This window comes from Alosa pseudoharengus, unplaced genomic scaffold, assembly GCF_046254945.1.
Source record: "Alosa pseudoharengus isolate Yale_2024_CS ecotype anadromous, Long Island Sound unplaced genomic scaffold, YU_APseudo_1.1 YU_APseudo_1.1_scf_10, whole genome shotgun sequence".
Classification (NCBI taxonomy): Eukaryota; Metazoa; Chordata; class Actinopteri; order Clupeiformes; family Clupeidae; genus Alosa; species Alosa pseudoharengus.
Window position 1 is genome coordinate 36,646,203 of NW_027468565.1, and position 21,907 is coordinate 36,668,109.

A 21,907-nucleotide genomic window follows, 5' to 3' on the forward strand; every position below is an offset into this window, starting at 1 on the left:
CATTTTCAAAATGCACTGAATTTAGATAGAGCAAACATGTTACTGTTTTAGACCATATTAAACAATGGGTTTTAAAGTTCCTACTGTTTTGGCTTATTGTGCATAATGTTTTAGCAGATAGATTTGACTCTCTTGTAGTTAGTATTCAACTACAGTATGCGGGAGATTTATTTCACAAGATATCGAGTTTGCCCACTCCCCGTCTAACCCACCCACCTAGGCACACACAAACACACAAACCCACACCATACACACATCTTTTTTGCCACTCTGTTTTTCTCTCCCTGACATGCTCTCCATCAGTCTTACTTGGGGACAAGTTTAAGCCCATTTCATTGGGATCTAACATATGCACATTTGTAGTGCAGTGGAAGCCTACTCAAAAGTTAACACTTCGGCACAAGTTGGTGCATTGGTGAGTTATATGTTGCATAAATCTTTTAAAGAATGTAACTTCAGTGTCATTACTCTATCAAGACATCACATACCTGATTTTATAAAATGTATGAAAATGTGACACATCAATTGAATCTACAAAGGCATGTTACATGTGTGTCTCCTAAGTTGTCTCCTAACAGGGTTAAAGAGGAGGGATATGCAGTAGACAGCTGAAGACATAAGGATGGTGGCAGGGAGTGACCGAATGGAATACAGCAACCTGAGGAGATGCTCCTCCCCTCTGTTTCAAGGTCCACTTCAGCATACGCACACTCATAGTCTCAAGTACTTTCCATTTACAACATCTTTCCATATTTCCTGAATAATCCCTTAGATTTTGTGACACAACAACTTCCTAAAGATGCAGCAAGTATTGTCACACTGGCATCCCAGTTGCCCTACTTGCACCAGGCAGGAGCTTGTGTTGATAGAGAATGTGGTCCAGTTATCTGTAACATGATATACAATAATATCTTGAATATATGATATATATATATATATATATATATCTGTAAGATAGAGGTAAGATGTAAACTTGTTAGTCAGACATCTGGAAAAATGACTTCTGTCATTCTATGTCAGCAAAGCTAAATTGGAGCTGGATTTGCAGGAGTGGCATGACCATAAACAGGGAAGGATATTTTGTAGCATCAGATGCTACCAGGCATAAAAACAAGACCTGCCTATTCTGCTGCCAGTACTTGCCTATCTCTACCCTTGAACTCTCACACTTCTAAGTTCAAGTTTGTTTCTAATCAAGTAAGGTTTTTTCTTTGCTATCTTACTGAGTAATTTAGTAGTTCCTCTAATGCTGTGTATCTCAATGGATCATTGTAAATTGGGTCAAGATGTGTGTTAATCAAGTAAGACTGACAATTAATACAAAAACAGAAATATATGTTTTTTTAAGGTTTCTTCCCTGTCTTGACAGTTCTGATATCTTAAAAGTTTATTTATCTTACTTCTGTCTTGATTATCAAGATAAGACATTTAATTGATTTCATTAAAATAATATTTGAAATAAAGAAAGCGCTGTCCTCTTGTATAGCAACATGTAAGTCAAAGTCAAAGTCAAAGTCAAAGTGAGTGATGTAAATGCAAATATCAGTGTGAAATATGCTGTAGATTGACAGGTGTTTGTAACTAATTTTGATACAAAGAGATGATATGTTGCTTGTATACAACTTGAAATACTGGCCTGGTACCAGGCAGCCCTGTTTTAGATGCATAGGAATCAAGTGTCTGCCATCTTTAAAGTGATACCCATTTTCTTGGCAAATTGTCCTGACCAACTGGACCCTTAAAACGCAAGTGCAAGCTAAGGGAAAACTTTAAAACCTGGTTTATTTATGGGAGTTGAAATCCCATCAACAATAGTCTCATGTAACATCACATGACCTACTTCAATTTCTTTGTAAATATGTAAACATAAATGTTAACAGAATATTGGACTGTTCTTTAGACTTATAACCAGCTAATAACTGGTAGCTAATAACCAGCTCAGTTATAATTATGATATCCTATTGAAACCATAATCTTGGGCTTTGGGAAACATTGATTGAACATTTCTGACATTTTGTTGTCTCTGGCTCAGTTTTCACTATGCAGTGTTATAGTCTTATTACTTTCAAAGTCATTTTTGTTTGTACCTTAGAAGGGTTTATATTTAGTTAATTCTCTTAAAGTTATGGTTTGTATATTTATGGTTTTGTTTATTTTCATTATTTACATTTATTGATATTATTGTTATTAATACTATTTTGCTTAACATAGGCTTTTATAACAAAATCTGTAATTTCCTATATACTATATTATACTTTATATATTTTTTTCAAACTATTTTATGTTCATGTGTAATGTGTACATACATGTGTAATCCAGAAGTAATGAATTCTTACACAGAATTAGATAGTACTGTATTCTCTGAATATACTGTATGTTCATTATCAAAGCATATATGATCTACAGTATGTGCATGACAGTTCACTTAGATTACACTGGATGTATTTGTTTTTTGTTATTCCCTCTTAGATAAAGATAACAACACCAAGCCAAGATGTCCGAGTAAGTATTTCCCAAGAACATTTTCCTGGTATTAGCTTATGTATTTCATTTAGTCCTTCTGTCTGTTGTACTAAACCTTGCATTTCCCCTCAGCAAAAAGATGACATCGAGTCGCAAGAATCATCTGAAGGTAAGTCCTTTCAGTTGCATCTGGGTGAAGGGCTGCGGATAAAAAATTATGTTGAGTTATGTGACTTTACGATGCATCATATATTTGTCAGTATGCCACTGCCTACATGCTGATCCCCATGGTGATGGACAACGATTCATCAGTGGTGACCCTGGCTGTATTCACTTGTGTCATGGATCTGTTGACCCCCCCCCCCCCACCCAACCCCCCAGGCGCCCTACCCCCCCTCATAGCCACATTTAAAACTGTGGTCAGATAATGAACTGCAGCTAACCTTTAAAAATTGGTTGGGACAGAAATTCCTAGCAATTGACATACGTTTAGGACTAATGGTGCAGCCCATACATTGGGCACCCTGGTCTACAGTAATTTCTTTACATGTGTCGAATTCTCTGAAGGCCCATCATCCTCTCTCTCTCTCTCATGGTTCTTCTGTCCTCAGAGCTTGATGCTTCAGATTGCTTCAACACGGCTTGAAGAAGAGGCAGCTGAGATTGTAAAGGCAAAGGAGGCCTACCTGGAGGAGCATTGCCCTGCCCTTAGTCTACCTGGCAGTGTTGAGGAACTTCAGGTAGGTCAGTCAGGTCTCCAGTAAAATTGTAGCCCTGTGACAAACACAAAATGAAAATATAACTAGAAATGTAATGCCAGAGGAATTACAATAGTGGATGGAAAGCTGCTGGCTTAATGTTGGTGGGGAGATTCCTGGAAAAAAAACTTCTTAATCACTTAATCTTTGAGTTCATACAAACCCTCGTACCAAAAAACCTTGTGCGTCAAGGCGTTCTTGAGATAAAACACTCAAGGTGTTTTTGACCTTGACATTTGACCTTTGACCTCCAACATCAATTCACTTCATCTTTGAGTCCATACAAACACTTGTACCAAATTTGAAGCATATGCGTCAAGCCGATCTGAAGATATAATGCGCAAAGCATGAGATATGGCTGTGACTTTTATTTTGACACACGGGAAACACTTAAACAGGATGTGTAGTTTTAGGGAGCGCCAGATTGTATGCATTAGAAGCTGAGACAGTTGGATTCACAGGTGACACCTTTGCCAGGGTTCTGATTAGCCCGGGAACTACTCTGGGAGCTTATCGAGCGCAGCTGGCTTTAGGCCATTATGACATCACAGCCATTCAAGTCTATTGGGGAAAAATTAGCTTTTTAACATTTTTAATCCCCTATTTCCCAAAAAGTATAAACTTTTAAAAAAAATGAAATAATAACCCTCTTGCCCCACTCCAGACCTTCAGAACGGTTATTTCAACATGTCTGTACGTTAAGCGGATAGAGTCGCATTCATTCTTAAAAAGGTAAAAAGAAAAGGTTATAATAACAAGAAAAAGAAGCCAGGAGATTTCAAGATAGTGGATTTCATCCACTATAATGAATAGGAATATTAGGATACATAGTTTTTAGAATAGTTTTCATGCCATACAAGATCATACAGTACTTCACAATCAAACACCATTTAGCACAATTTTGGTACCATGACATGTTAACTTGAAAATGTTACCACTGTATTCATTCAAATGTAAAAAAAAGTAGAAGAGACCAAATATGTTTGGCCACATATAATATTTATCTAGGTTATTTATCTTCACTTTGCATCGGGGCCAACCTCAAACGTGCATTATCTCTCTTGATACCTGAACGGCATGTCATCCCTTATCACTTACCTATGTTTGTTTTCATGATGTCTAATGTTCTTCAGAAACTGATCAAAGACATCCACGGCAAGATTGACAAAGTGGATGAGGAGAGATACGACGCAGTTGGCAAAGTGACAAAGGGACAAAAGGAGGTGATTCTATCATGTCATCCCGTGTCAACTCAACCAGTCGTTCCCACTTCATACTTTCATTATTTCTTTCTTTCGGAAGAAGAATCTTTTTCTAGTTAGGAGGGGATGGGGGGTGAGTTTAGAGGTGCCATAAGCTTTATATACATGTTGTTATCTTTATGGGCCAGTTTCTTCAAATAATCACCTTTGGCCTTCAAAGTGCACAGTTACCCTGCTGTTGTTTTACAGCAACAAATGAAAAATGAGTTGGATTGTTTTGTACTTCTGAGGAGTGGAGGTTTAGGATTTCAGAAAAAAAATGAAATTCACAATCTGTCACAATTACTTGTGATGGTTTTTGAGAGAATGTATCTGACAAAAAAACCCTGTGAAATGTACCAAACTAACCATAGCTTTGTACAACAAGTGCATATCTGTCTCCGGAACAAAATGATTGGTATACAGTATTGGAAGTAGCTATATAAAACCTCTAAAATCAGGTGGAGAGATTTTCAAACATCGGCTGAGTTGACATGCAAGAGCCTAAAAGAAAATATGTTTGTGAAAGATTAGCAAAAAAAAATCAGTGTTTGTATTGCGTCCTCAGATAGACGACCTCAAGATCAAGGTAACAGAGATAAAGGGCATGAAGAAGCCAGCTCTGAAGAAAGTACGTTTGTCTGCCGATCAGATGCTTCAGGCTCTGCTGGGCTCCAAGCACAAGGTTACCATGGACTTGAGGTCCAACCTGAAGCAGGTGAAGAAGGAGGTCAAGCAGGAGGTGAGTGTTCTGGGTTCATACAGCACACACACACACACACACACACACACACACACACACAAATTAATGATATGTGAAATGTATAGGCTGCAGAGGTTGGTGACTGGCGCCAGAATGTTGAGGACAAGAAGGACAGAAAGAAGATGTTTGAGGGCGCTGAGGCATAAATTTAAGAGGTGAGTTTTTATGAACTCCACAACATTTAGGTTGGAGCTACGGGGTTCATACGGCATCCATACTCTGCTGATTGATATTGTCTAATATTGTCTAATATATTGTCTAATATTGTTAGTTTTGTCTTTAGCCAGAAAGGTTCGTTATCTCTCCTTTATACTTTCCCACAGGCACCAGGAGTAGCCTCAAAACATTGTAACCATGGACAAAGTGGATGGAAGAAAAAGACCAACTTTTGTGCTTCTTTGCATATGTTTGATGTTGCCTGTATTTTTTTCTTGACAGAAACAAATGCCTTCCATTCTCAAATGTACTCCATATACTGTTTATAAAGTAGACATGTTTGCTATAGACTACAATCATTAAACAATGATTTTTAAAGAACTCCTCAGTTTTGGCTATTTCATCACCTGGGACATTAAATTTTTTACACATGCTCAGTAGTATTCATGAGTCAGGAGGCTGATTTATTCCACAAGATGTCGACAAAGATCTGTCAGATATCCTCCTCCACAGTCTCTCTGTCTCTCTGTCTCCACCACACACACCATGACTACACTCTCTTTAGTCACACTCTCTCTTTCACTCTCTCTCTCACACACACACACCCTAAACGCAACATATATACACTCTCTCTGGTATGTAATGTAATTGCAGCCACATCATTTTTATTTTGTAATTCATGTTTGCAATACAAGTGGAAACCTGTGAGTTGGTGAAATGGTGAGTTATACTTTACTTTCCCTGACAAAACAATTATTTTAAAGAATGTAACTACTTTCTTTATTTGAATGAAACAATAATGTCTCTGATTATATGAAATACATGAAAAATACATTGATTCAGTCTGTAAAGAAACGTTACATGTGTGTTTGAGCAAACTTGGTCCTGAAGTTGTCTCCTTAAAGGGTCAAGAGGACATGGGAATGGGGCAGAGAGTGAGCCAATGGGAAGACCGCAACACAAAGAAATATCTCCCCCTCTGACTCATGTTGATATTACAGGTATACTGCACACACACACACACACACACACACACATACACACACACACTACAGTGCATCAGATAGTGATTACAATGGGCAGTATGGGTAGCGAACACACACGCACACACACACACACACACACACACATACACTCACACTCACACTCACAGATGGGGGAGCTACCACTTCAGCCACAGCATGTGGGTAAGAGTTGTGGGTTACATGCTTTCCTAGAAAGCCCTGCAGCCATTGATGCTGTGGGAGGGGAAAGTGCAGTTCATTCTGACCCCTGTCATTTTTGCTCCCCCCCAGGCGCAGGGGATGGAACCAATGACCTTTCAGTACCAGCCTAGACAACCTTTAGGAGCCCTGTGCTGTCAGCCCAAGCTGCTAAGTCTGGATCCTTTCCCGGTTTACATTACCATAAAGAGAAAGGTCCTTTTTTCTGCTGTGGGATTCTGCCAGCCTTATATGCCAGATCTGACTCTTGCGCTGATGCTAGTGGTCGCCCGCCTCTGCCCTTGAACTCTCGCCACCCAGTTTCTCATCAGGTGAGAGATTTTTGCTTTACTATCTTGCTGATGGATTTTATAGTTCTTCTGGTGCTGTGTGTAATTGTAAAGTGGTATACAGATATATTTTATAGTTTATAATTATATAAAGACAACATTTATGCTTTTTGTATGAACATTTGTTCCATGGTCCTTGCCCTGAGCATTCTTGATTGTTTAATCTAAATAGGTCTCTCTCTTGACTATAGAGGTTAGAGGCTTACCGGTAATTGGTTTTGTTTGTTTTTGAGAATTAGATAATAGAGAATTATCTAATTAGATAATAGAGAATTCCTCTTGACATAACACATATGACATGAGTACAGAGATGCATGCAAAACAGGGAGCAGATTAATTTAGTGTTAGTAATGGCGATTTGAAATGACAAATGTTGATATAATTGTAATTGATGAAATACCAAGAATTTGTGTCAAATTGTGAGAAATAGGTCATCTGCACACATAACTGTGGAGATGATTAGACTGTAAGAGTTAAGGTATGCTAGGTTGAAATAAAAGGTGAAACACTCAGTGATCTTGTCCCCGCTCTCACCTGGGACATTTAATTTGCTGTTATAGACCCTTTCAACAATAAAAACAAAAACAATGCTTGAACGTTCTATTTGGTTCCCAATCTACTTCCTCTGCATTAAGATAACATATGGAATGTTAAAACAGAAGCCTTGTGGGGCCAACTAAGATGCTGATAATGGAACTCTCTTGAAAGGGTCTATAGGAGAGACTTGATCCAGCCTCCCCTGATCAAGTGTCGTTCACCTTTAGAGTGAGGCCGACTCCATGCCAAACTATTTTATGCTAGGCCACTCATGAAAGCCAACACAAGCCAGGAAAACGAATTGCCCTGCTGTAAATATACTATATGGCAATGAATAAACACTGCAGGTGCATGGTTTGGAAAAGTAGAACATCCAGTATTCAACAACAATTCAACAATATTTTAAACCTGGCTACATTGTCCTTCCATATCTTTCATCGGCATTGCAATATGATTGTATCACATAATACTGTCCACCACAAAGAATGTAACAAAATGAATGTTTGAATGAATACATATAATTTCTGCAAATTGTCAAGTATAAATTTAACAAGAACATTATGTGCATTCATGTCAACATAAATTAATATGCAGCCAAAATTAACCTCACAACTCAGTTGGGAAACTCTTCCCTTCCTAGTTCCCTCCTTCAGTTTCCTGCTGTATAGACCACCAGCAACGAGAGGGGATGACGTTGAGAATCACTGATCAACTGGCTGACTGGTTAGGCTGGACCAATAATTTCAAAGTTAACATAAGTTCTACGCCTGGTACAATGCTAGGATTGGAAATGTTTCCCAATCGTGGGAGGCCAGACTCTATTCACAAATTGAAATGACATAGTGAGGCTGGAAGCCAGGCAGAATCAAACTGAGAGATTTACATACTTACAGATTTCAATGTTAATTTGAGATCCTCGCCCTGATGGGGTTCTGGAAAAATGTGAAGTGTAGTATTTAGTTGTCTTGAATGCACGTTCATGTTCGCGATGGCACCAGACTAGGCCTACTTCAGTTGTTAGTCTACATTCAGAACCAAGAAACTGACATCTGGAGTCTTTCTCAGGTGTGTGTGCTCATTTCGTGAGACAGAAAGAAAAACTGAATAGGCTATCCCTCCTGCATGCGGGCTTTAGCGGGCGGGAGTGGGACATCATGTTACAGATGCGGGCGGGAGCGGGACTAAAAATGACACATTAATGCAGGAGCGGGACAGCATATTGCGGGCGCAGGACTGAAAAATCAGCCCCCGCAGACCTCTATGGCGAGGTGTAGGCCTATACAAACAGGCCGCACTGAGTTCGCTGGCGCTGAGAATGGCTATTTGCCATCCAATGTGTTCGCTTTCAGTGGTTTGGCCATGGCGCTGATAACTCTACATTCTCAAATGTACGTACATCTGGGGGGTATTCCAGAAAGCGGGTTTACTGTCTTAACTGGGTATGTTAATCCAGAGTAAGCGGTAAACCTGGGATTTCTGTTCCAAAATTATCAGGCTATGTACATCACTATGGTATGGACTCTGAACTTACCCTGGTAGGGGTAGGTTTTGTTCAGGTTATGTTCAGGTTATCAGGTTATTTTCAGGTATTTAAAGGGACACTTCACTGATTAGCATTAAGCTTTGTATCAGTAGAAACCTGGTAGTATTTTCAAATGACCATTCTCCCCTTCCTCATGTCTCCCTGAGGCGAGAGATATCTGTATTTTTTGTCTGGAAAAAAACCTCAGATGATGCAAAAATCATCATTTTGCATCATCAGAGATTTTTTTTGGCCAGAGGCTGGAGACTACATTGGCTACTTCCTGGGGGAGTTGCTTGGTAGGTCAGCGAAGAGCAATAAAAGGCAGGGAATTCTGGGAGTTGTTGGCTTTAATCCAGTATGAACCAAAAATACATGTTTGGCTTTTTCTCGGTCAAAAAGGCACTGACTTCAATGATGACTCCACATTTCTAATACAATAATTTAAATACACATTGATCTTCCCAACGGTGAAATGCTCCTTTAAGTGCACGTTCCACAAGGCAGCTACTTTGATACTTGTCACACATCCCTACATTTCTAATGTTACGCATCGTAGATCAATTAGAATAGAATATAATAAAATAAATCTTTAATGTAGCCTACACCCTGGTGGTCATTTTTCCTCAGCTCACCAGACATACAAGACAGATGGTCATACAGACAACCTCTGACACATTGAAGATATCATTAAAACAAGTAGACCTACAGTAAAAAAGCGAAAAATATAGAAAATGAATAAATACGTTTAAATAGGCTAGGCTGTTAAAAAGCAGTTCAGTTGGGTATGTGTGTTGTCATCGTGTTTGGTCAATAATGCTGATGGCATTTGGGATAAAATATTTGTTTAAATAGGCCTCTCTTCCAAACTATGTGCATCGGCGATCGCTCTTCGTTTCTTTTTTTGCGACTTTAGTTTCACCAAATGGCAGGTCAGCATAACTTATTTTAAGTTTTCCAAGTTTGCTGGTGAGGTTTCAATTAATGGGCCTTGGCTATTTCAGGCTTTCCTAACATCATCGGCTTGGGATGCAAGTGCCCATTAAAGTGTCATCCATAAATGAGGCAGATTATGTCAATAGCTTTCTACAGCATACAGTACATGTCCAAGTAGGTCTAATGGATAGGCTATAGGCCACTTCTATTTTTGGATGCTCTCTTAATGGTGTTGGTGTTAAAAACACATTTTTATTTTAATAATTGCCAGATGATATATGATGCTTCACATCTTATCACAAACGTGAAGGTGAAATGGCCAGTATCAGTACATGATGCCAGGATGTAGGCCTACTGGGAATCTAATTTGAGCAACACATTTCAACAGGGTGCATTAGGCCTATTCCTATCCTATATCCGCTATCACAACTAACTTCTGACGGATATTATCAGATCCACCACAGGCTAATTAATATGTAGGCTCTAACTTAATGTTATATGTACAATTACAGGACAACTTGACTAGGGGATAGAGGATACCCATACCTTCCAATCACCCCGTAGCTTACCCTCCGATGCTGGAGCGCAAACAAGGTTTAACTTGGCCCACAGCTGAACCTGCATTAAAATAGAAATGACATTTGGGATTCTCAAGGAGTCTGTGACCCACACAGTCTGTGACAAGGTAGTCTCTAGTCTAAGAAAGTATCATACAAAGCAGTCAATAGGCCTACGTAATGTCCACTGAATTATTTGATATATTGTGCTTTTGCCATTAATAGGCTATCCTAAACGTAGTATTTAAGCGGTCAGTTAGGCTATTCTCTGCCAAGCAAGGTCTTGTTCCTTTTTGTTATTACAGCTCTCTCCTCCTCGGAAGCCTCGAGGAGAACATGCTGCTCCGCCTCTGAAAAACACGGTGCTCTTCGTTTCGCCGGTTTCACTCATTGTTTCAACCCTCATAGATGATGCCTTTATAAGTTCGCCGTGAACGCGCACAACTCTAGGTGAACCAACAAGGAGTTGATTGAACTAATTTGTAACCAGTGTTTTGGAACCGACAGCTCGGGTTTAATTATCACAGGTTCAGACAACTTAGAGGTTAGAGTTTATCTCAGTGTTTGTTAAACCTTCTTTCTGGAATACCCCCTGGCCCAGAGTTCTTAGTGGCATAGATGTGTAATCCAGTATGAATGCATACTTATAGTTTAGTTGCTTATAGTATAGTTATAGTATAGGTATAGTTTCTGCATAGAATATCTTTTGAAAATATCTTCATTATCAAGACTTGTGTGATATATCTGTGTGAGCTACATCTGGAAGATAAAACACAGTTCACTTGGGATGTATTATGTTGGTTATTCCTGCTTAGGTCAGGAGAACATAAAAAGCCAAGATGTCGCACAAGATGACCTCGAGCCGCAAGCATCATCTGAAGGTAAGCCCGCTCTTTCTGTATCTGACCCCTTCTGTCAACTGGCATTTGTGAACACGTATCCAGTTCTGTCATTGTTTTCCTGTTCACAGAGCTTGATGCTTCATATTGCTGAGCAGCGTATGGTGAAAGAACAGGCCGATATTGCAGCAGCCAAAGAGGCCTACCTGAATGAGAAGTGTCCTGAACTCTCTCTGCCCGGCAGTGTTGAGGAGCTTCAGGTAGGTTAGTCAGGACTCCAGTAAAATGGCAACTGTTACTTTGATCTAGAGAGTTGTGAGAATAAAGACAGTAAAACGCCTCACATGGAATGTAAAATAAATACAGTGAATGGAAATATTAGTAAACAATATGTTTGGTCATTCAAGGGTGAGAAAGGGTTACCATTGCATTGACAAAAACAATGCAAGAGACCAAATATTAAATATGTTTAGACACTCAAGACATTTGAAGGATTATTTGTCTAGAGATCCATTTTAATTATTTTATATTAAGATGTGTGTCTTTTTTATGTCTGTAATGTTGTTTAGAAACTGTGCAAAGAGATCCATCAAAAGATTGACAAAGTGGATGAGGAGAGATACGATGCAGATTCCAAAGTGACCAAAGGGGCTAAGGAGGTGATTTATTTAACATGTCTATAAGTAATGTGTGATTTATTTAACATGTCTATAAGTAATGTGTGATTTATTTAACATGTCTATACGTAATGTGTGATTTATTTAACATGTCTATAAGTAATGTGTGATTTATTTAACATGTCTATACTGTAAGTGATGGTAGTGTAGCGGTTAAGGAACTGGGCTAGCGTGCAGTAGCCTGAAAGTTGTCGGTTCAATTCCCGGCTTCCACCATTGTGCCCTTGAGCAAGGCACTTAACCCCAAGTTGCTCCAGGGACAATGTAATCCCTTGTAATATAGTTGACATATGTAAGTCGCTTTGGCTAAAAATGCGTCAGCCAAATGTAATGTAATGTAAGTAATGTGTGTGGAATATACGGAAGCTCATTGCATTCACATGAGTGAAAAAAATATCACGTTATCCCATAATTATGAGATATATAGAGATTTGGGGGCAGCCGTGGCCTACTGGCTTAGTGCTTCGGACTTGTAACCGGAGGGTTGCCGGTTCGAACCCCGACCTGTAAGCACGGCTGAAGTGCCCTTGAGCAAGGCACCTAACCCCTCACTGCTCCCCGAGTGCCGCTGTTGTTGCAGGCAGCTCACTGCGCCTGGATTAGTGTGTGCTTCGCCTCACTGTGTGTTCACTGTGTGCTGAATTCACGGATTTGAAAAAGGAGAGACCAAATTTCCCTCACAGGATCAAAACAGTATACTTATACTTAATTACAAGTTAGTATCTCATTATGACATAATATCTCATAATTATGAGATAAGTATCTTCAGTGATAGGAGGCACCACAAAGTAGTAGGGTAATGATGGCTGCTGCTATCTGCCGTTATTTCCTCCTTGGAATGAGGCACTGGGAGATACTGACATGCACATACCTCCACCTACTGGTTAGGACTGTGAACTTACAACAATTTAGATAGATAGATAGATAAATAGATAGATAGATACTTTATTGATCCCCAAGGGGAAATTCAAGACAGATTTGTTGCCCTTGGGGTTGTTGGCGATTTGACAGGCTTGTGTTTTATGCCATTCAAAGACATGTTAATCTCTCAAAGTAGGAAAGTCATTCAAAGTAGGAAATAAGTAGGAAATATGTGCTTGCTTTTATTGAAAGGCTGTTTAAATCCTCAGCACGGATCCTATCCTTATCTCAATAATGAAATAATTATCTCATAATTACAAGATAACTATCTCATAATTGTGATACTATCTCGTAATTATGAAATAATTATCTAATTATGAGATAACGTGATATTTTTTTTTACTCATGTAAATTCATTGAGCTTCCGTCGGAATGCATGTAAAAGATAAGGCAAAAATAAGTGTTTATTATGCTTCCTCAGATTGATGACCTGAAGTTCAAAGTAACAGAGATGAAGGGCATGAAGAAGCCAGCTCTGAAGAAAGTACGTATGTCTGCCGATCAGATGCTTCATGCTCTGCTGGGCTCCAAGCACAAGGTTACCATGGACTTGAGGTCCAACCTGAAGCAGGTGAAGAAGGAGGTCAAGCAGGAGGTGAGTGTTCTGGGTTCATACAGCACACACACACACACACACACACACACATACACACACACACACACACACACACACACACACACACACACACACACACACACACACACACACTTGATCTCATAAAAAATGTGTGAAATGTATAGGCTACTGAGGTTGATCCCAACATGAAAGCCAAATGTATCACATAGCATTCAAAAAATAATAAACACATCTTTCACATTTTTTACCAGGCACAAGCAGGTGATTGGCGCCAGAGCGTTGAGGACAAGGCTGGCATGGGTGGCAGGAAGAAGATGTTTGAGGGCGCTGAGGTGTAAATTTAAGAGGTGAGTTTTTATGAACTCCACAACATTTAGGCTAAAGCTGATGAATTCTAGACAAAACAAGTTTAGTTAACTCTCTTTTTTACTCTCCTACAGACATCTGCCAGAAGAAAAGCATTGTACACATGGACAAAATGGATGGACATTTGTTCTTTTCGCTTAATGTCTTTTTATGTTCCCTATACCTTGACAGAAACAAATGCCTTTCATTCTCAAAATCCACTGAATTTAGATAGAGCAAACATGTTACTGTTGTAGACCATATTAAACAATGGGTTTTAAAGTTCCTGCTGTTTTGGCTTTTTGTGCATAATGTTTTAGCAGACAGATTTGACTCTCTTGTAGTTAGTATTCAACTATGCGACAGATTTATTTCAGAAGATATCGAGTTTACCCACCCCCGTCTAACCCACCCACCTAGGCACACACAAACCCACACCATACACACATCTTTTTTGCCACTCTGTTTTTCTCTCCCTGACATGCTCTCCATCAGTCTTACTTGGGGACAAGTTTAAGCCCATTTCATTGGGATCTAACATATGCACATTTGTAGTGAAGTGGAAGCCTACTCAAAAGTTAACACTTCGGCACAAGTTGGTGCATTGGTGAGTTATATGTTGCGTACATTTTTTAAAGAATGTAACTTCAGTGTCATTACTCTATGAAGACATCACATACCTGATTTTATAAAATGTATGGAAATGTGACACATCAATTGAATCTACAAAGGCATGTTCCTGAATTTCCCCTTGGGGATCAATAAAGTATTTATCTATCTATCTATCTATCTATGTTACATGTGTGTCTCCTAAGTTGTCTCCTAACAGGGTTAAAGAGGAGGGATATGCAGTAGACAGCTGAAGACATAAGGATGGTGGCAGGGAGTGACCGAATGGAATACAGCAACCTGAGGAGATGCTCCTCCCCTCTGTTTCAAGGTCCACTTCAGCATACGCACACTCATAGTCTCAAGTACTTTCCATGTACAACATCTTTCCATATTTCCTGAATAATCCCTTAGATTTTGTGACACAACAACTTCCTAAAGATGCAGCAAGTATTGTCACACTGGCATCCCAGTTGCCCTACTTGCACCAGGAGCTTGTGTTGATAGAGAATGTGGTCCAGTTATCTGTAACATGATATACAATAATATCTTGAATATATATATCTGTAAGATAGAGGTAAGATGTAAGCTTGTTAGTCAGACATCTAGAAGAATGAAACATTTTTCTGTGTTTCATTTTCTATGTCTATTTTAAGCAAAGCTAAATTGGAGCTGGATTTGCAGGAGTGGCATGACCATAAACAGGGAAGGATATTTTGTAGCATCAGATGCTACCAGGCATAAAAACGAGACCTGCCTATTCTGCTAATGCCAGTGCTTGCCTATCTCTATTCTTGAACTCTCACACCTTTAAGTTCAACTTCTAATCAGGTGAGGGTTTTTTATTTGCTATCTTGCTAAGTAATTTAGTAGTAGATACACTGCTGTGTATCTCAATGGATCATTGTAATTTGGGTCAAGATGTGTGTTAATCAAGTAAGACTGACAATTATAATATAAAAACAGAAATGTATGTTTTTTTTACTTGACATTTCTGATATCTTAAAAGTTGATTTATCTTACTTCTGTCTTGATTATCAAAATAAGACATTTAATTGATTAAATTCAAATAATATTTTGATTTGATGAAATGCAGAAAGAGCTGTCCTCTTGTATAGCTACATGTAAGCGATGTGAATGCAAATATCAATGTGAAATATGCAGTAGATTGAATTGGTCATGTTCTAACCATTTTCAAGTGCTAATCTGTGTTTTTAACTAATTTGATAAAAAGAGATGTTAAAAATGTTGTTTGCATACATATTATTTTAAAGATGGTAACTTTCTAATGTCGGATAACTGAGTGAGGCATCAGAGCCAGTGTCCTCCTGCAATACTGGCCTGGTACAAGGCAGCCCTATTTCAGATGCCCAGGAATCAAGTGTCTGCCATCTTTAAAGTGATACACATTTTCTTGGCAAACTGTCCTGACCATTGCCTAACCAACTGGACCCTTAAAATGCAAGTGCAAGCTCAGGGAAAACTTTAAAACCTGGTTTATTTATGGGAGTTGAAATCCCATCAACAATAATCTCATGTAACATCATGTGAACTATTGAAATTTCCTTGTAAACAAATGTAAACATAAATGTTAATGAAATATTGGACTCAGTTATAATTATGAGATCCTATTGAAACCATAATATTTGAGAAACATTGATTGAATTTTTTTCACAATTTTCTGACATTTTATCAGTCATACATAAAACAAAACAAATCTTGTGATGGTTTTGGGATTTTCAAGTTTTTATTAATTGATATGAAAACAGCTTATTACTGTTACTATTATACTTAATGTAGGTTCAACTTTATTTGAAACGAAGTAACTTATTTAGTGTTCATGCAGTATATTGTCTCTGGACAAAATCATCTAACAAATGTCATAAGCATAGCAAATAACTAATTGACTAATCAAGAAAATAATTGACACATTAATCAACGATCTAAATAATTGAATAAATAAAACATTTGATTATTTTTATTATTTTTATATTAGTTGCAACCTTATTCAGTAGGATTCGAGTTGTCTTGCACGCAGCCACGTCACTCTTCCATCAACTGGCATTTTATGTAATACAGTGCCAACATGTGGTACCACTTGGTATTACAAGATACCAAATGGTTTGATTTTCTGCCTGGTGGTTTTGGAGGATCTGATCTTAGCAAAAGGACAGCAACCTAAATGTTGCCGGCTCAGTTTTTACTATGCAGTGTTATACAGTCTTATTACTTTCAAAGTCATTTTTGTTTGTGCCTAATTGCTACTAGGGCCTTCCATACATCGAAGGGCACCACACTGGTGTTGAAAGGGCCACACCAGGCCAGTAGTTAATGCCTTTAGAGAAAACAAAAGTAACAGAAAAGCTATCAAACTGGATTGATTTATGGTATGGACAAAGCTTTAGGTGGTTTACATTAGAGGGGTTTACATTTAGTTAATTCTCTTAGTTATGGTTTGTATATTTATGATTTTGTTTATTTTCATTATTTACATTTATTGATGTAATTGTTATTAATACTATTTTGCTTAACATAGGCTTTTATAACAAAAGCTGTAATTTTTACTATACTATATATACTATACTATATATACTTTTTTGTAACTATCTTCTGTTCATATTCTGTAAGTTGCTTTGGACAAAAGTGTCTGCTAAGTAAACAAAATCATAACCAAACATGTGTAATCCAAAAGTAATGAATTCTTACACATAATTAGATAGTACTGTATTCTCTGAATATATGTTCATTATCAAAGCATATATGATCTACAGTATGTGCATGTTCACTTCGATTACAATGGATGTTTTTGTTTTTTGTTATTCCCTCTTAGATAAAGATAACAACACCAAGCCAAGATGTCAGAGTAAGTATTTCCCAAGAACATTTTGCTGGTATTAGCCTATGTATTTCATTTAGTCCTTCTGTCTGTTGTACTAAACCTTGCATTTCCCCTCAGCAAAAAGATGTCATCGAGTCGCAAGCATCATCTGAAGGTAAGTCCTTTCAGTTGCATCTGGGTGAAGGGCTGCGGATAAAAAAAATATGTTGAGTTATGTGACTTTACGATGCATCATATATTTGTCAGTATGCCACTGCCTCCATGCTGATCCCCATGGTGATGGACAACGATTCATCAGTGGTGACCCTGGCTGTATTCACTTGTGTCATGGATCTGTTGACCCCCCCCCCCCCCCACCCAACCCCCCAGGCGCCCTACCCCCCCTCATAGCCACATTTAAAACTGTGGTCAGATAATGAACTGCAGCTAACCTTTAAAAATTGGTTGGGACAGAAATTCCTAGCAATTGACATACGTTTAGGACTAATGGTGCAGCCCATACATTGGGCACCCTGGTCTACAGTAATTTCTTTACATGTGTCGAATTCTCTGAAGGCCCATCATCCTCTCTCTCTCTCTCATGGTTCTTCTGTCCTCAGAGCTTGATGCTTCAGATTGCTTCAACACGGCTTGAAGAAGAGGCAGCTGAGATTGCAAAGGCAAAGGAGGCCTACCTGGAGGAGCATTGCCCTGCCCTTAGTCTACCTGGCAGTGTTGAGGAACTTCAGGTAAGTCAGTCCGGTCTCCGGTAAAATTGTAGCCCTGTGACAAACACAAAATGAAAATATAATGAATAGTAGGATACATAGTTTTTAGAATAATTTTCATGCCATACAAGATCATACAGTACATTCTTCACAATCAAACACCATTTAGCACAATTTTGGTACCATGACATGGTAACTTGAAAATATTACCACTGTATTCATTCAAATAAGTAGAAGAGACCAAATATATTTGGCCACATATAATATTTATCTAGGTTATTTATCTTCACTTTGCATCGGGGCCGACCTCAAACGTGCATTATCTCTCTTGATACCTGAACGCCATGTCATCCATTATTCCTTACCTATGTTTGTTTGTTTGTTTTCATGATATCTAATGTTCTTCAGAAACTGATCAAAGACATCCACGGCAAGATTGACAAAGTGGATGAAGAGAGATACGACGCAGATGCCAAAGTGACAAAGGGACAAAAGGAGGTGATTCTGTTATCATGTCATCCCGTGTCAACTCAACCAGTCGTTCTCACTTCATAATTGTATTATTTCTTCTTTTGGGAGAAGAATCCCAAATATGAGTGAAATATGGCAATTTTCTAAGAAACAGCCACTTCTAGTTAGGGGGGAGTTTAGAGGTGCCATAAGCTTTAGCTTTAAAGGAACGTCACCTATTACCAACCGTCCTGTATTTCATTCATTAATTTCTATACAAACCAAGAAACGCAAGCACCCACACCATAAGTGTATCTAAATAAGCTATGTATCAAAAATTACATTTTACCGTGACTCGAAGAGCTGTAAACAGTGTTGTAAAGCTGCACATACAAATCCGCTTGGAGCTCCAGTGGAATTTTGATTTGCGACGAGAATTTTCGGTCTAACCGTTGATGAGCCGTGAGAAAGGTTGGAAATAGGCACCCAACAGCCCAGCACTAAACTCTGAGCGTGGTATTCAAAATCGGATATTTCAGGCAGTAAAGTCCCGGTAAGAACCAAACTAGATTTTGTTCAAATCTACACACCTATGGCTACTGAAAAATGTAAGGTTCATTCATCAAATGTTATTTTGAAGTATTAAAAAACATCGTTTTAGAATTTTAGAACGAAATGGTTGGTAATTGGTTGTTTTACGATATACATGTTGTTATCTTTATGGGCCAGTTTCTTCCAAATCACCTTTGGCCTTCAAAGTGCACAGTTACCCTGCTGTTGTTTTACAGCAACAAATGAAAAATGAGTTGGATTGTTTTATACTTTTGAGGCTTGGAGGTTTAAGATTTCAGAAAAAAATGAAATTCACAATCTGTCACAATTACTTGATTCCTGTTTTTGAGAGGATGTATCTGACAAAAAAACCCTGTGAAATGTAGCAAACTAACCATAGCTTTGTACAACAAGTGCATATCTGTCTCCGGAATCAAAATGATTGTATAGTATTGGAAGTAGCTATATAAAACCTCTAAAATCAGGTGGAGAGATTTTCAAACATCGGCCGAGTTGACATGCAAGAGCCTAAAAGAAAATATGTTTGTGAAAGATTAGCAAAAAAAAAATCAGTGTTTGTATTGCGTCCTCAGATAGACGACCTCAATATCAAGGTAACAGAGATAAAGGGCATGAAGAAGCCAGCTCTGAAGAAAGTACGTTTGTCTGCCGATCAGATGCTTCAGGCTCTGCTGGGCTCCAAGCACAAGGTTACCATGGACTTGAGGTCCAACCTGAAGCAGGTGAAGAAGGAGGTCAAGCAGGAGGTGAGTGTTCTGGGTTCATACAGCACACACACACACACACACACACACACACACACACACAAATTAATGATATGTGAAATTTATAGACTGCAGCTGCTGGTGATTGGCGCCAGAATGTTGAGGACAAGAAGGACAGAAAGAAGATGTTTGAGGGCGCTGAGGCATAAATTTAAGAGGTGAGTTTTTATGAACTCCACAACATTTAGGTTGGAGCTACGGGGTTCATACTGCATCCATACTCTGCTGATTGATATTGTCCAATATTGTCTAATATATTGTCTAATATTGTTAGTTTTGTCTTTAGCCAGAAAGGTTCGTTATCTCTCCTTTATACTTTCCCACAGGCACCAGGAGTAGCCTCAAAACATTGTAACCATGGACAAAGTGGATGGAAGAAAAAGACCAACTTTTGTGCTTTCATGTTGCCTGTATTTTTTTCTTGACAGAAACAAATGCCTTCCATTCTCAAATGTACTCCATATGCTATATATATAGCAGACATATTTGCTATAGACTACAATCATTAAACAACGATTTTTAAAGAACCCCTTAGTTTTGACTTTTTTATGCATTACGTTTTTTTTACACACGGTCAGTAGTATTGAGTCATGAGTCTGATTCCTTCCACAAGATGTCGACAGAGATCTGTCAGATCTCCTCCCACACAGTCTCCCCCCAATCACACACACACCCTAAACACATCATGACTACGCTCTCTTTCGTCACTCTCTCTCTCTCTCACATACACACACACACACACACACACACACCCTAAACACACCATATATACACTCTCTCTCGTATGTAATGTAACTGCAGCCATATCATTTTTATTTTGTAATGCATGTTAGCAGTGCAAATGGAAACATGAGTTGGTGAAATGGTGAGTTATACTTTACTTTCCCTGACAAAACAATTATTTATTTGAATGAAACAATAATGTCTCTGATTATATGAAATACATGAAAAATACATTGATTCAGTCTGTAAAGAAACGTTACATGTGTGTTTGAGCAAACTTGGTCCTGAAGTTGTCTCCTTAAAGGGTCAAGAGGACATGGGAATGGGCCAGAGAGTGAGCCAATGGCAAGACCGCAACACAAAGAAATATCTCCCCCTCTGACTCATGTTGATATTACAGGTATACTGCACACACACACACACACACTACAGCACATCAGAAAGTGATTAAAATGGGCAGTATGGGTAGCGAATGCACACACACAAATAATATTTTGAAAATGTGTACATCTACCAGCCACTAGCATATTTTTGGTCAAATTCACCAGCTACTCAATATTAAAATATTACTTTGTGTCTGAAATTGACCAGCCACTCTCATATTTTACCAGCATTTGGCTGGTGGCTGGTGCTAATTTCCATCCCTGACACACACACACACACACACACACACACTCACTCACAGATGGGTGGGCAATCACTACAGCGACAGCGCATGGGTTAAGTTCCCTGCAGCCATTGATGCTGTGGGAGGGGAAAGTGCAGTTCATTCTGACCCCTGTCATTTATGCTCCCCCCCAGGCGCAGGGGATGGAACCAATGACCTTTCAGTACCAGCCTAGATGACCTTTAGGAGCCCTGTGCTGTCAGCCCAAGCTGCTAAGTCTGGATGCTGTCCTGGTTTACATTACCATAAAGAGAAAGGTCCTTTTTTCTGCTGTGGGATTCTGCCAGCCTTATATACCAGATCTGACGCGCTGATGCTAGTGGTCGCCCGCCTCTGCCCTTGAACTCTCGCCACCCAGTTTCTCGTCAGGTGAGAGATCTTTGCTTTACTATCTTGCTGATGGATTTTATAGTTCCTCTGGTGCTGTGTGTAATTATAAAGTGGGTCCAGATATATGTTATATTTATAATTATATAAAGTCAACATTTATGCTTTTTGTATGATCATGTCTTCCATGGTCCTTGTACTCAGCATTCCTGACTGTTTAATCTAAATAGGTCTTTGTTTTTGCTTACAGTTATTTTTTAAACAATGTGATTAAATGCAAATGGAGAATTCCTCTTGACATAACACATATGACATGCGTATAGAGATTCATGCAAAACATGGAACAGATTAATTTAGTTATGTTAGTAATGGCGATTTTAAATGACAAATTGTTGATATAATTG

The 21,907-nt window shown here is 38.7% G+C and overlaps 3 protein-coding genes across 4 annotated transcripts; all 3 read left to right on the top strand.

The window, feature by feature from the left end:
• Positions 1–641: 641 nt before the first annotated feature.
• Positions 642–5,714, top strand: LOC143106935 (troponin I, fast skeletal muscle-like). Of its 2 annotated transcripts, none has more exons than XM_076271435.1 (8): positions 642–689; positions 2,470–2,502; positions 2,596–2,632; positions 3,075–3,203; positions 4,355–4,444; positions 5,031–5,204; positions 5,291–5,380; positions 5,549–5,714. In XM_076271435.1, exons 2-7 carry the CDS (start codon positions 2,495–2,497, stop codon positions 5,369–5,371), a joined length of 519 nt encoding a protein of 172 aa, XP_076127550.1. In that variant the 5' UTR covers positions 642–689; positions 2,470–2,494; the 3' UTR covers positions 5,372–5,380; positions 5,549–5,714. The 2 variants fall into 2 exon arrangements, with proteins under 2 accessions (XP_076127550.1, XP_076127558.1); XM_076271443.1 differs by lacking the exon at positions 642–689 and adding an exon at positions 1,133–1,197.
• Positions 5,715–11,324: 5,610 nt separating this feature from the next.
• Positions 11,325–14,429, top strand: LOC143106965 (troponin I, fast skeletal muscle-like). Its single transcript, XM_076271453.1, has 6 exons — positions 11,325–11,366; positions 11,456–11,584; positions 11,894–11,983; positions 13,344–13,523; positions 13,751–13,846; positions 13,940–14,429. Exons 1-5 carry the CDS (start codon positions 11,325–11,327, stop codon positions 13,835–13,837), a joined length of 528 nt encoding a protein of 175 aa, XP_076127568.1. The 3' UTR covers positions 13,838–13,846; positions 13,940–14,429.
• Positions 14,430–15,198: 769 nt separating this feature from the next.
• On the top strand, positions 15,199–20,307 carry LOC143106926 (troponin I, fast skeletal muscle-like). Its single transcript, XM_076271423.1, has 8 exons — positions 15,199–15,284; positions 17,284–17,316; positions 17,410–17,446; positions 17,892–18,020; positions 18,408–18,497; positions 19,595–19,768; positions 19,855–19,944; positions 20,113–20,307. The coding sequence occupies exons 2-7, from the start codon at positions 17,309–17,311 to the stop codon at positions 19,933–19,935; spliced, it is 519 nt and encodes a 172-aa protein (XP_076127538.1). The 5' UTR covers positions 15,199–15,284; positions 17,284–17,308; the 3' UTR covers positions 19,936–19,944; positions 20,113–20,307.
• Positions 20,308–21,907: the final 1,600 nt, after the last annotated feature.

Coding starts and splice junctions, on each gene's coding strand:
- LOC143106926 (XM_076271423.1), top strand. Junction 18,021..18,407: donor GCAGTGTTGAGGAACTTCAG/GTAAGTCAGTCC, acceptor AATGTTCTTCAG/AAACTGATCAAAGACATCCA. Junction 19,769..19,854: donor AGAAGGAGGTCAAGCAGGAG/GTGAGTGTTCTG, acceptor TGAAATTTATAG/ACTGCAGCTGCTGGTGATTG.
- LOC143106935 (XM_076271435.1), top strand. Junction 2,633..3,074: donor GTCGCAAGAATCATCTGAAG/GTAAGTCCTTTC, acceptor TTCTGTCCTCAG/AGCTTGATGCTTCAGATTGC. Junction 4,445..5,030: donor TGACAAAGGGACAAAAGGAG/GTGATTCTATCA, acceptor TTGCGTCCTCAG/ATAGACGACCTCAAGATCAA.
- LOC143106965 (XM_076271453.1), top strand. CDS start 11,325: ATGTCGCACAAGATGACCTCGAGCCGCAAGCATCATCTGAAG. Junction 11,984..13,343: donor TGACCAAAGGGGCTAAGGAG/GTGATTTATTTA, acceptor ATGCTTCCTCAG/ATTGATGACCTGAAGTTCAA. Junction 13,524..13,750: donor AGGTCAAGCAGGAGGTGAGT/GTTCTGGGTTCA, acceptor ATTTTTTACCAG/GCACAAGCAGGTGATTGGCG.